Source organism: Caretta caretta, chromosome 9, assembly GCF_965140235.1.
Source record: "Caretta caretta isolate rCarCar2 chromosome 9, rCarCar1.hap1, whole genome shotgun sequence".
NCBI lineage: Eukaryota > Metazoa > Chordata > Testudines > Cheloniidae > Caretta > Caretta caretta.
Window position 1 is genome coordinate 2447703 of NC_134214.1, and position 14134 is coordinate 2461836.

Below are 14134 nucleotides of genomic sequence, written 5' to 3' on the forward strand. Positions count from 1 at the left end.
ATCCTGAGTATTCTCCGGGGAAGCCTCATTCTAAGAAGCACACCCAACCAATGAGAAAACAGAAACCCACCATGTGACCTTTACGTCCAATCAAATGTCTCGATTTTTGCAGGTCTCAGTTTAAGCATGTCAGATGATTAAAATACTCCTTTTAAATAACATTTCACTTACAGTCACTTTCCTGTTCTTCAGCAAGGAAATCTGAGTTCCATAGACATCCACGTGCACCGACTTTACATAGGAAACTTTGGTATTGGAGCCCCTGTGCTCATTGGTGGTGGACACGTCAAAGGGTGGAAGCCCCCTGGAGCCGTTGCACACTTTGGAGAGGGTGTAAGTGCAGTTTCCCATGAAATGGTGAACTCTGCCATCAAACGTGTAGTAATGCGGGTCCCCTGAGGCACTGCAGGTGGCACGGCCTTAAAAGGAAGAAACGTGGATTTATCCCCTGCAAATCCCTCCCACGTAACTGCACCCCTGTCACCTGCGCTCCACCGAGCACTTCCTGTTGGTGCGCACTTCCTGCACACACCACTTCAGAGCTCACAGAAACAGCATCGACCGGGAACAGAGTGGGGAGGAGGCAGGCAAGCTGCCCCATCCCTAAATGCCATTGTGCTGTAACTGGAAGACATCTGCGAGGTTCCCTGGAAACTCAGGGAAGTCGTCCTCCCTGATGTGGGTCTTGATCTGGTGATGCGGAAACTAGGCTGAGACCTTCCAAACTCATTTTCCCTTCTGATCGGGGACAAGATCTGAACCCTGCTCTCACAGGGGGAGTGGGCCTCGGGAAGAAGCAGGAGTGGTCACCGTCAGGTCATATTAATTTCTGTAAGTGCAGATCTCGAGAGAGGAAGCTCCCATGTATCGCAACCCATTTCGCCACTTGAGAAGCTAAGTGACGAGCACAAGGATCCACTACAAGTCAGTGGCATCCCACGGAATAATAACAAGATGACGTGACTCCCTGTATCCTGCTTTCACCAGAAGTGACCACTTCCTTTTACAACCAATACAGTGTTCATGTTCCTCGGCTATACCCAGCAATGTGATTTCTGAACACCTAGGAAACTACAATAGCATTGTGGTTGCGTGAAACCCACTGGAAATATCTCATGGATTTTTCAAACTCTGTTACCTAGAAATGGAGGACACAGAACCAAAAATTCATTGTTAAAGAAGAGCACTCTTGGTAGACGTTGAATCTTAGCTCTAACACTAAGGCTTTGGTTCTAAGTTGGAGCCAAACCCAGAAGAGACGTAGTAAACGGAAGCAAATAAGATGTGGTTAAGTGCCTCTGAGAAGAGCTTTTGCAAGCTTGCTCTGTCCGGTCTGACCCCGAGCACTAGGGCTAGCCCCAGGTTGTCCTCCAGCAAGACTCAAAGGCTTAGACAAACCTGCACTAGTTCCACACTTGGCTAGAGCTACCAGCTGCTTTACCATTTGTAAGGTGAAAAGGTTTTGGGTCGCACCGATGGAATAACTCTACCTGGGGGACTGGTCAGCATTACTGTTGGACTTGCCTTCCTAAAACATAAATGTGGAGTTTTCAAACAGCTATTAGGGTGGAAACGTAATCTGCAGTCAGGCACCAATTTCTCACCCCACATGTGAATGGGGAGGAGCTTTGTCCAACACGGAGGAACCCACGTTACCTGTCTGACAGGGCTCTGCTGTCGTTGGAGTTGCTGTGGTCGGGGACTCTCCTGGCAAAATATACAAAGGAAATAACATGAAGAGGTTGGTCACTCTGTTCTGTGAGGAGTAGACTAGGACGACTCTTGAACAGTTTCCTCTTGGACTTTAAATGATCATGTGATCAGGAGAAATGTGATTCGACCAACACTGAGCGCAATTTCAAAACGTAATAGCTCTTAAAACGCCTCACGATAAACAGACGGAACGTGACTTTACCACCTGCCCCCCAACTCCACCCCCAGTCCTCCTCTGTGAGTAGAGAGAAGGATTTATTCTCAGCCACAGTCTCCTAGCAGATTAACCTGTGCTGCTTATTGTGTGGGGCGGAGTGGTCTCCGAAGCAGGGCTTGTTCCTTGCACTGTTGTAGACTCTAACGAGATGATCACAGCATTGGTTGGTGAGGGCCAGGAACCCAGCGTGAGGTTCAGTAACATACACGGTGGGAACTGGGGACCCTTCTCCAAAATGAACCGTTCTGCCTCCCAGATGTTACGTTCTTTGAAACCTCATCTGCACCCAGCCACCGAGTTCACAGCCCACCAGGAAATGTCCAGGAGATTGAGGAAGCACTGAGAGATCCACCTTACCTGGTGGACTGGTGCCTACTGTAGTTGGACTTGAAGTCGTTGAGGCGTCTACTGGAAAAAGATACAAAGACATTCACGTTGAGAGGCTGTTCATGCTGTTCTATGAAAAGTTCTATAGGATAACCCTCGGAAGCTCTTTTTTAGACTGCAGATGACCACGTGTGAGAAATGTGATTCTAGAAACACAGAGCACATGACATGTGCCCAAACAGCACCCAGCATCCAGAGACACGTCATTCTCAGAGACGCCTGTCATGCAAAACACCTGCGACCTGGTAGCTCTCTCAGAAAAGGGAGACGTGTTCCTGCTCCTGCGGGCTCTCTGCACCGTGCAGATGACCTGTGTCTACCCCTGCGCGCGAGTACTTTGCAAGAGCAACTTAGACTCTTGGTAGTTTTTAATTTGCCTTCCCCCCGCAGCCCATTGGTATTTTCCTAAATCAACCCCTTTGAGTTCAACGTTTGCATTTGTGACATTGGGTGATTTGGGGCTTGATTCTGCATTCCCTACTCAGGTCAAACTCCAGTGATCCTGCAAAGGTCTATGCCAGCTCCACTCCCACTGCAGGGGAGGGAGCTCCGTGATTGCAAGATAGGGGATTTGTCTTTGACTGTCTCTTTGCACTGGCAAGAATCAGCCGTCAGCTCCTTCCTGTGCCATCACATAAGGGATAAAGTATCTGGAAAAAGTCCTTCTGGACCAGAAGCGTCTGATTACTGAACTCACACGTGGAACTTTTTTCAGGGAGAACTCACCAGGGGGGTAACAGCCCAGCTCCCCGTCCTGAACACCGCAGATCTCCAGCGATCCACACGCCCAGCCTGTGCAGGTGATGTTGTTATTGCTGTTGCAGGTGCAGCGCTCAGTGCAGGTGTCGTGGGTGAACCAGCTCTCACCCAGCTGTGAGAGAACGGAGAAGCACTTGACTAGATAATCGTAGAAAGTCTATCGACTAGTGTCACCTACGTGTGGTGCTTTGCAAACTTTGGGTCCTGACCCAGTCCTGGGTCACGGAATGGAAGGCGCTGGGTCGCGGCACCTCTGGCCAGCCCCCCCACCGGGCTGTTAAAGTGCCGTCGGCGGTGCTTTTCGGCTAAGGCCGGCTAGTCCCTACCCATTCCCCCACTGCGCAGCACCCCCACAAACTGAGTGCGGGGGTGGGGAGCGATGCCTGTGGGCGAGAGCCACGCAGAGCCGCCTGCGTGCCTCCTCCTAGGAGCCAGACATGCTTCTGGATGTTTCTGGGGCCCAGTGTGGTCTGCAGTGCCAGGACAGGCGGGAAGCCTTCCTCTGCACCCCAGCTCCGCTGCTCACCAGGACCTTCCGGAGGTAAGCCCGTGTCCGAACCCCGTGCCCCAATCCCCTGCCCCAGCCCTGAGCACCCTCCCCATACCCTGCATCCCAAACACTCTGTCCCCGACCCCACCTCAGAGCCTGCACCCCCACCCGAGAGCCCTGAGTCCCTGCCACACCCCAACCCCCTGCCCCAATCCTGAGCCACCCCCAAATCCGGAGCCCTCTGCTGCAGCCCACAGCCCTCAGCCCCAGCCGAGAGCCTGCACCCCCAGCTCAGAGACCTGACCCCTTCCGCACCCCAACCCCGTGCCCCAGCCAGAGCCCCATCCCGCACCCTGAACCCCTCATTCCCGGCCCCACCCCACAGCCCTCACCCCCGCACCACAATCCCCTGCTCAAGCCCTAAGACCCTCCCACACCCCAAACCCCTCATCCCAGCTCCGCTGCGTCGCTGGTATCAACAATTTTCTTCAACTGGGTCACAAAAACAAGAGTTTCAAAACTCCTGCCCTAGTGGATAATCAAAGGAGTTGAGAACAGTTCAATGCCTTTGATACTCTCCATGCTACGAGCTCCCTCCCTAGTGAGACACTGTGGCCCAGGAGAAGGTGTCTGGGACTGGGACACTTGAGACCTGCGTTCTAGTCTGAGCACTGGCCTGCTGGATGAGCTTACGCAAGCCATTTGACCGCTCGGTGCCTCAGTTTCCCCTTCTGTAAACTGGAGAGAATGATACCGACCTCCTTGGTAAAGCGCTTTGAGATCTGCTCTTGACAAGAGCTAGGAATGGTTATTATTTACATGAACAATTAGATCCACACAACCCACTGACCTGAGCCCAGAGGAAGTTAGTCTCTCTTCATTAATTATGATCAGTTACAGTCACAGTGAAAGAATCTGGGGGTTGTTGTATCTGTGTCTAGGTGCGCAGGGTAACTTGCCTGATGATAGTGGTTGTTTCCATCCACACAACCGCAGCTGCTCTCCGGCACACAGGTGTCTCCACTCAGAACGTAGCCTTCGTTACAGAAACAGCCTTCCACTGGTAAGGAGCTGCAAGGGCTAAACGCAGAGGGAGTCACGCAGGTGGAAGGACACCTGCTCCCACAGCTCTTGTACTGGCTTCCTCCCGGACAGGAGATTGCTGCAAGTGAGAAGAAAAACCCACATCACTGAAAGGAAAAGATCCCAAAGCAATTCTCTTGAAACTTCCCCTCTTTGTTCCAGGACAGCAAAGGGTGGTTAGAAAGCTCTGCATATGGTGACTGCTCTGTGCTGAGGTTTTTCTCCAGGGACAGAGTGGAAAGCCTTTGTGCAGGGAATGACAGACAGACAGACAGACTAATGATGCCTGGTTGGGGACCGGTTGTATCCAGGGATCGGAAATAGGCAACAGGATACAAGTCCAGCCTTTCACCTATTGACGTGGATGTCGGCTGAAACGCGCCTCCGGTGGCTTGTCTCTCGCAGCGCAGAGCTGGCTGGTGGCCCGTGGAAAGCAGCCGAGATGGGTCATCGGTGTCCAGTGGCTTTCCACGCTCTGACTCTGGAGAGTCCTGTCCTTCTGCTGGTTGGCCGTTCACTCCCTCCCAGTCTCCACACTTCCCTTGCCCTCTGCACACCTGGCCTTCCCCTCTGCCCCTACCTCCTCCCTTCACTGTCCCCTCTCCCGTCCTCCTCCCTTTGCAGCTAATCCCCTCCCGACAAACCAAACCAACCAACCCAATCCCGGCAGGCCCAGGTCATTTACAATCCAGACCCCTGCTCACTCTGCTTGTGTCTTACTCCCTCCCGCAGCCTGCGCCTGTCTTGCCTAGACAGAGTGGAATGGGGCTTCGGAACAGGGGCTGTCCTCTGTTGCTTAGACAGTACCCAGAGCAATGGGCCCCCATCTCAGCTGGGGTCCATAGGTGCTGCTCTAATATACAGAAGAAATCATACGAACAATTTAGGGATAAGGAGGAGACTTTAGTGGGGGCACAATGCCCCAAATCTTCCTACTGCAGAGTTTTTTGCACCTTCCTCTGAAGCAGCTGGTGATGGGGGCCGTCAGAGACAGCATCCTGAGTTTGCTGGCACATGGCTCGTTTCCAAGAAGGCCCTTCCAATGGGGACCGCTTATTGCCTCGATAGGACCTCTCCAGAACAGAGCTCATGCACCCCGTGCACACAAGGTGGGGGAAGGTCGCCAGCTGCCTCCTGGGCAGCAGCTGTTCTAAGGGCTAATGGAGCAATGGTGGCCCTGATTCTCCTCTGGCTGACTCCAGCTTTACACTGGAGTACCTCCATGGACTTCAGTGGCTACTGCTGATTTGCACCAATGGACGTGAGCAAAGACACAGACCCTCTTCCTCTAAAACTGCCAGGCTAGTACCTTTCACAAGGACTTAACATTCCTTCCTAACAATTACAAATAGAAGGGACTGTGGGGAGTTTCACTCGAGTCGCGGCTACTGTTTCTTCCACGGCAGCTCCCCAGACTGGAGACGGTCTTTGGATAAACAGAGTATTTCAACCTCTCAGGCGCTCTTATTTTACCAGCGCTAAATTCGGACAAATTAATACTTAGATGCTTTGTGAGGCTAGATCAGATTCAGTCTGAATATTATACCTAACCTGGCAGGATCCAGTGTAGAACTGGACCAGACTCAGGGCAAGAGAATGGAGAGACCACCCTCAAAGCATGACAGAAGAGGAAAGTGCATGCCGTCAGGGAATACAGGAAGCTCTAATTTGAAGAGCTTCTTGCATGATGAAAGTTGAATTCCAGAACTTAATAGAGATCAATTACAACACTCACGGCACAAAGTATTATTTCTCCATTCTCTGCAGATCCCAGCATTTGTGCACGACTCTGCATAAGCCTGCAGCCCGTTGCATAAGGACACTGTCGGCTCCTTAGTGTGACACATGTCGTAAACACAGTTTTCCAAGAAAATCTCTGGAGCTACTTTGGCGTGACAGTCCTTGAAGATACCTATGTTAAGTCAGGAAAGAAACAGAATCACTGAAGGGAAGATGGAAGAAGCCGAGCGGTGCCACTAACCATCCCCTGTCATGGCAAGGAGTCAGTGCTCCCTGGCCAGTGTAGGCTGACCAGCTCGCTAGACTCAGCCAGACCAAACCTGGAGCTGAATACACCCAAACACTGATGAGATTTGGCTCAGTTTGGCTTAGGCCTGTCTCTACCATTTGCAGGGTAAGTACAACGTCACTCAAAGCGGACACCCTTGTTCTTGATAGAGAGCTAGCAACGCCCTGGTAGTTACTGTTTCCGGAGGAGGCAAGGCCTAAAGCACTTCAGATACCCCTGTAAGAAAGCGGGCAATGGGGACCACCACACTATGTCTCTGCTGCAGCAGAGTGCAAGTTAATGGGAGCTCTGTGCGGGCAGGAGCGGCAGAACGAGGCCCTTGAAGTGCAATGCCCAAATAATCGTCACATCCTGGTGCCATCTCAGTGCACAATCCAGTCCGAGCAGGTAACTCAGGGCAACTCCTGGGGCTTCTAGTTCAGCTTTTCGCACTGGGGGCCATACACATGTCCCTGGGGACTCGGGGCCGTGGTCCCAGGGAGCGAGGTCGGGACGGAGGCAAGGGCAGGCTGTCATTGGGAGTGACTTCAATCAGCTCGCCCAGGACTCAGCCACGGGCATCGTACCTGTCGGGTCGGTGATCATGCCACAAGCTGTGTCCTCCCTCGCTTCGCTCTCCAGCTGGGGGTCACAGACCAGCACTTGGTCAGGGGAGCATCTGGCAAGAGAGAGAAAAGTTTCTGATGAATGTTTCTTTATCTCCCCGGGCCAGATCTGGACAGGACGATGCCACATCTGCCCAGCAGGGACGACTCGATTCCAGCCACAGAGCGGAATCCAGGCTCCCTGAAAGGCTGCGTTCTGCCCCCACCTCCCCCACCACAGGAGGGGGCTCCCATTCCCGCACTGGGCACCTTGGGGTGCTCCACGACTCAATACGGAGTTGAATGAGGGGTGGAACACGCTGCTGCGGGAACCAGTGGATCGGTCCGGCTCCTGACTGGGACAGCAGGTGACCTCCCACCCACCAGCAGGTCTTCCTGGACTGGGGGACAGCAGACCTGCGAAGGCAGATGGTAGCAGGCCAGCCACTCACCGCCTGCTTATGCTCAGCTGGGGAGGGGGCTCTTGGGTGTACGGGAGAGGATGGTTGTGCTCAGCCCCAGGAGGAGCCGAGGTGGTGGACCCCTGGATGGGCGCCCTGTGGCTGAGTAGGCAGCACGCTTTCCTAGAGCTTTTGTAGCAAAGACCCCCTGATTAGCGTCCTTCTGTACGTACATGGTGTTATTCTCTGCCACCTGCCAGCTCTCTCCAAGCTCCGTGGAATCTCCTGCAATGCTGCCATTCGGCTTTAGGTTGTCATCCTTTGCATCGCCATTGTAATTACCTATCCAAAATGAAAACCGTGTAAAATACCTGAAATTCACAACTCCGCAATGCACACTAGCGTGTGGTTGTCAAACACATTGTAATGAACCGGCTAGCGTGTATGTGCACCATGCCCGCTCCGGGAAGGACTACGAACTGCTCCCTGCGCGGCTCAGACACCGCACTGCTCACAGCTGAGGAAGATTCCATGGGAGATTAAATGGTAGGGGTCTGTGTGTTTGGAGCAAATGGTTTGGCGTTCCGATTGTGTCAGATCACACGGTGACTCGGGTAAATGGGTTACAATACAATGAGAACTAACCCGCACCCTTACACTCAAATTCTATCATTTCCGAGGCTTCGAAGCCCTGGGGGTAACACTCAAGGAGACGTCATCCCACGGGGATCCCACGCTTCTCCGCCAGAAGCAAGGAAGCGGTCCTAGGGAATGAGTCGTTGGATGGGAAAACCCAGGACGCTGCCCCTGTAAGGGACCAGGCCTGGGAATTCCTGTAGTGCAGAGCGGGACAGGGCTCCTCTCTCTTCCAGCCAACTGGGAGGAGCTCTCCCTAGAAGGGCAATACATATGCTGGCTTCTCCCTCAGAACAGGGAGAGGCTGACAGGAGAAGGAAGCCAAAGCAAGAAGGCTGAGCTCCAGCTGAGAAGGGCTGGGAACGGTAGCTTCCCCAGGAGCAGATGGGCACAGAAGGAGAGCCCCGGGTGTGGAAGAAGAATCATAGAATCACAGAATATCAGGGTTGGAAGGGACCTCAGCTTTGCACTGTTTCTTTTTAAAAACTAGCCCCAGACGGGAGTGCGCATAGCCACAAACTACACCATCTGCTCAAGAAAGTCCCTCAAAAAGCACAAGAACAAATCCGCAGAGACACACCCCGAGAACTCCGACCAGGGGTATTCTATCTGCGACCCAAGATCCATAAACCTGGAAATCCTGGACGCCCATCATCTCAGGCATTGGCACCCTGACAGCAGGATTGTCTGGCTATGTAGACTCCCTCCTCAGGCCCTATGCTACCAGCACTCCCAGCTATCTTCGAGAGACCACTGACTTCCTGAGGAAACTACAATCCATCGGTGATCTTTCTGAAAACACCATCCTGGCCACTTTGGATGTAGAAGCCCTCTACACCAACATTCCACACAAAGATGGACGACAGGCCATCAGGAACAGTATCCCCGATAACGTCACGGCAAACCTGGTGGCTGAACTTGGTGACTTTGTCCTCACCCATAACTATTTCACATTTGGGGACAATGTATACTTTCAAATCAGCGGCACTGCTATGGGTACCCGCATGGCCCCACAGTATGCCAACATTTTTATGGCTGACTGAGAACAACCCAGGAACCTATCCTTGCAACAAAGCCCGTTGCCAACTGTGTCCGCTTATCTAATCAGGGGACACCATCATAGGGCCTAATCACATCGGCCACACTATCAGAGGCTCGTTCACCTGCACATCTACCAATGTGATAGATGCCATCATGTGCCAGCTATGCCCCTCTACCATGGACATTGGTCAAACCAGACAGGCTCTACGTAAAAGAATAAATGGACACAAATCAGGGGTCAGGAATTATAACATTCAAAAACCAGTCGGAGAACACTTCAATCTCTTTGGTCACTCGATTATAGACCTAAATGTGGCCATACTTCAACAAAAAAAACTTCAAAAACAGACTCTAAAGAGAGACTGCTGAATTGGAATTAATTTGCAAACTGGATACAATTAACTTAGGCTTGAATAAAGACTGGGAGTGGATGTGGCATTACACAAAGTAAAACTATTTCTCCATGTTTATTCCCCTCCACTCCCGCCCCCACTGTTCCTCACACGTTCTTGTCAACAGCTGGAAATGGCCCACCTTCATTATCACTACAAAAGGTTCCCCCTGGCCCCGCTCTCCTGCTGGTAATAGCTCACCTTATCTGACCACTCTTGTTACAGTCTGTATGGTAACACCCATTGTTTCATGTTCTCTGTGTATATAAAATCTCCCCACCGTATTTTCCACTGTATGCATCCGATGAAGTGAGCTGCAGCTCACGAAAGCTTATGCTCAAATAAATTTGTTAGTCTCTAAGGTGCCACAAGTCCTCCTTTTCTCATAGCCACAATGGGGTGCTCAGGAGGGAAGCAGCCCTGATACATCCCTGTTGAACCTGCTGAGCTTCAAGTATTGCCAGGCTTGTCTCCTGGCAATCTAACTGGTCTCTGCTTGCTTCAGAGCGGAGTTTCTCACTCATCACCCACGTGTGTTAACCTGGGGTCTCCTTTGCTGTGTCACTAGATCAGAACTGGGTCTCTTACATGCATCAAATACATGTCTCTGACCTCTCTCTGGCATCTGCTCTATTCCGTCTTGCTGGACTCTCAAGGGCTCCCTGCGATTTGTGTCCTGCACAGCACCCAACATTTGGTTACGCTTGACAAAGAATACCAAAGAATTGTGGAGATTAAACATGAAAAGGACATACACTGGGTTATCTACTCCATCTCCTCGGCTACTTCAGCATTGGTCCCCAGGGGACCATTTTCTAATGCTTTGTCTTGCAGCAGACCCACCTTCTACTGCAGCTGGACAACAAAAAGCAGCTGTAAAAAGAAGGCTCAGTGATCAGAGAAGCCTTTGCCCGTGCTCGGACTGTGACTACGACAGTGCGGAGACAGTATGCATCTGTGAGTGCAAGGAACAAGACAGCAGAGCAGAAAAGCTCAGGACGGCTCCTAAACAGGGATTTGGAAATCTGTCCTGACCCGCAAGAAGGTCCTTAAAGTTTTATTCTCGTTTCCAAGTTGAAAGAAATGAAAAGCATAGATTAGGCCGGATAGTCCCAATCAAAGAGGGACAGACACGCTGCGATGCAAATAAGAGAAAAAAGATACGAGGGGACCTGGACCAGAGGCATCCAGGGTAGGACTGCGATAATATTTAGACTGCGGTTTATGGATGTGTTGAATGTGAGATTCCTCTCCTGTTAAAAATGACATCTGCAGTTGTCATTTCTGACACGAGAGTTAACGCCTGGGTAACCAGATTTCTTGCAAGTTACGTTTGCCAGGTACCCGGACAATGATGGTTCCTTCAATCCAGTGCCCAACATTGCAGTCCATACAAGACAGACTAGATTACTCTGGGATAAACATAAGACGGGACGAAAAAACCCAACCAATCCCCAAACTGCATGATTCATTGAAAAGCTCCTGATCGTATGACTTGACGGTACTCAAGAACAGGGATACTCACCACACAGGCCACAGAGCTGGCCCTTGTAACAACCGGACACTGAGACCTCCACATAGTGATTGCCATCAAATCTGACCCAGAGACCAAAATCAGTTTCCAAAAGCACGTAGCGCCCGCTGATCTGGACCTTGATCTTGTTTTCAATCACCACGGGCAGGTTCCTTCTGGTGCCATTCACCTGAACAACACGTAGGGAAAGTCTGGTCACGACTAGGTACCCCCATAATTCCCAGGGAATCACCCATGAATAGTCTAGCCAACGAGTTCACTGGCAGGAATGTTCTCATTCACACTGGGAATTTGGAGGAAATCTGACAGAAAGTTCACAGAGAGCCATTTTCAACTGCCAATCCTGAGTATTCTCCGGGGAAGCCTCATTCTAAGAAGCACACCCAACCAATGAGAAAACAGAAACCCACCATGTGACCTTTACGTCCAATCAAATGTCTCGATTTTTGCAGGTCTCAGTTTAAGCATGTCAGATGATTAAAATACTCCTTTTAAATAACATTTCACTTACAGTCACTTTCCTGTTCTTCAGCAAGGAAATCTGAGTTCCATAGACATCCACGTGCACCGACTTTACATAGGAAACTTTGGTATTGGAGCCCCTGTGCTCATTGGTGGTGGACACGTCAAAGGGTGGAAGCCCCCTGGAGCCGTTGCACACTTTGGAGAGGGTGTAAGTGCAGTTTCCCATGAAATGGTGAACTCTGCCATCAAACGTGTAGTAATGCGGGTCCCCTGAGGCACTGCAGGTGGCACGGCCTTAAAAGGAAGAAACGTGGATTTATCCCCTGCAAATCCCTCCCACGTAACTGCACCCCTGTCACCTGCGCTCCACCGAGCACTTCCTGTTGGTGCGCACTTCCTGCACACACCACTTCAGAGCTCACAGAAACAGCATCGACCGGGAACAGAGTGGGGAGGAGGCAGGCAAGCTGCCCCATCCCTAAATGCCATTGTGCTGTAACTGGAAGACATCTGCGAGGTTCCCTGGAAACTCAGGGAAGTCGTCCTCCCTGATGTGGGTCTTGATCTGGTGATGCGGAAACTAGGCTGAGACCTTCCAAACTCATTTTCCCTTCTGATCGGGGACAAGATCTGAACCCTGCTCTCACAGGGGGAGTGGGCCTCGGGAAGAAGCAGGAGTGGTCACCGTCAGGTCATATTAATTTCTGTAAGTGCAGATCTCGAGAGAGGAAGCTCCCATGTATCGCAACCCATTTCGCCACTTGAGAAGCTAAGTGACGAGCACAAGGATCCACTACAAGTCAGTGGCATCCCACGGAATAATAACAAGATGACGTGACTCCCTGTATCCTGCTTTCACCAGAAGTGACCACTTCCTTTTACAACCAATACAGTGTTCATGTTCCTCGGCTATACCCAGCAAAAAGTGATTTCTGAACACCTAGGAAACTGACAATAGCATTGTGGTTGCGTGAAACCCACTGGAAATATCTCATGGATTTTTCAAACTCTGTTACCTAGAAATGGAGGACACAGAACCAAAAATTCATTGTTAAAGAAGAGCACTCTTGGTAGACGTTGAATCTTAGCTCTAACACTAAGGCTTTGGTTCTAAGTTGGAGCCAAACCCAGAAGAGACGTAGTAAACGGAAGCAAATAAGATGTGGTTAAGTGCCTCTGAGAAGAGCTTTTGCAAGCTTGCTCTGTCCGGTCTGACCCCGAGCACTAGGGCTAGCCCCAGGTTGTCCTCCAGCAAGACTCAAAGGCTTAGACAAACCTGCACTAGTTCCACACTTGGCTAGAGCTACCAGCTGCTTTACCATTTGTAAGGTGAAAAGGTTTTGGGTCGCACCGATGGAATAACTCTACCTGGGGGACTGGTCAGCATTACTGTTGGACTTGCCTTCCTAAAACATAAATGTGGAGTTTTCAAACAGCTATTAGGGTGGAAACGTAATCTGCAGTCAGGCACCAATTTCTCACCCCACATGTGAATGGGGAGGAGCTTTGTCCAACACGGAGGAACCCACGTTACCTGTCTGACAGGGCTCTGCTGTCGTTGGAGTTGCTGTGGTCGGGGACTCTCCTGGCAAAATATACAAAGGAAATAACATGAAGAGGTTGGTCACTCTGTTCTGTGAGGAGTAGACTAGGACGACTCTTGAACAGTTTCCTCTTGGACTTTAAATGATCATGTGATCAGGAGAAATGTGATTCGACCAACACTGAGCGCAATTTCAAAACGTAATAGCTCTTAAAACGCCTCACGATAAACAGACGGAACGTGACTTTACCACCTGCCCCCCAACTCCACCCCCAGTCCTCCTCTGTGAGTAGAGAGAAGGATTTATTCTCAGCCACAGTCTCCTAGCAGATTAACCTGTGCTGCTTATTGTGTGGGGCGGAGTGGTCTCCGAAGCAGGGCTTGTTCCTTGCACTGTTGTAGACTCTAACGAGATGATCACAGCATTGGTTGGTGAGGGCCAGGAACCCAGCGTGAGGTTCAGTAACATACACGGTGGGAACTGGGGACCCTTCTCCAAAATGAACCGTTCTGCCTCCCAGATGTTACGTTCTTTGAAACCTCATCTGCACCCAGCCACCGAGTTCACAGCCCACCAGGAAATGTCCAGGAGATTGAGGAAGCACTGAGAGATCCACCTTACCTGGTGGACTGGTGCCTACTGTAGTTGGACTTGAAGTCGTTGAGGCGTCTACTGGAAAAAGATACAAAGACATTCACGTTGAGAGGCTGTTCATGCTGTTCTATGAAAAGTTCTATAGGATAACCCTCGGAAGCTCTTTTTTAGACTGCAGATGACCACGTGTGAGAAATGTGATTCTAGAAACACAGAGCACATGACATGTGCCCAAACAGCACCCAGCATCCAGAGACACGTCATT

At 51.0% G+C, this 14134-nt stretch overlaps 1 protein-coding gene across 1 annotated transcript in view; it reads right to left on the bottom strand.

Annotated features, from left to right (window-relative positions):
- The window catches only part of LOC125642702 (IgGFc-binding protein-like), a 124790-nt gene that overhangs the window by 84961 nt on the left and 25695 nt on the right, over positions 1 to 14134 (bottom strand). Inside the window, exons 22-33 of the mRNA XM_075132642.1 lie at positions 13897 to 13947; positions 13266 to 13316; positions 11778 to 12025; positions 11258 to 11435; positions 7897 to 8005; positions 7245 to 7336; positions 6385 to 6561; positions 4526 to 4728; positions 3044 to 3188; positions 2288 to 2338; positions 1657 to 1707; positions 172 to 419 (exon numbers count right to left, since the gene is read on the bottom strand). Coding sequence (XP_074988743.1) covers positions 172 to 419; positions 1657 to 1707; positions 2288 to 2338; positions 3044 to 3188; positions 4526 to 4728; positions 6385 to 6561; positions 7245 to 7336; positions 7897 to 8005; positions 11258 to 11435; positions 11778 to 12025; positions 13266 to 13316; positions 13897 to 13947 — 1604 coding nt within the window. The remainder of the gene's footprint in view (positions 1 to 171; positions 420 to 1656; positions 1708 to 2287; positions 2339 to 3043; positions 3189 to 4525; positions 4729 to 6384; positions 6562 to 7244; positions 7337 to 7896; positions 8006 to 11257; positions 11436 to 11777; positions 12026 to 13265; positions 13317 to 13896; positions 13948 to 14134) is intronic.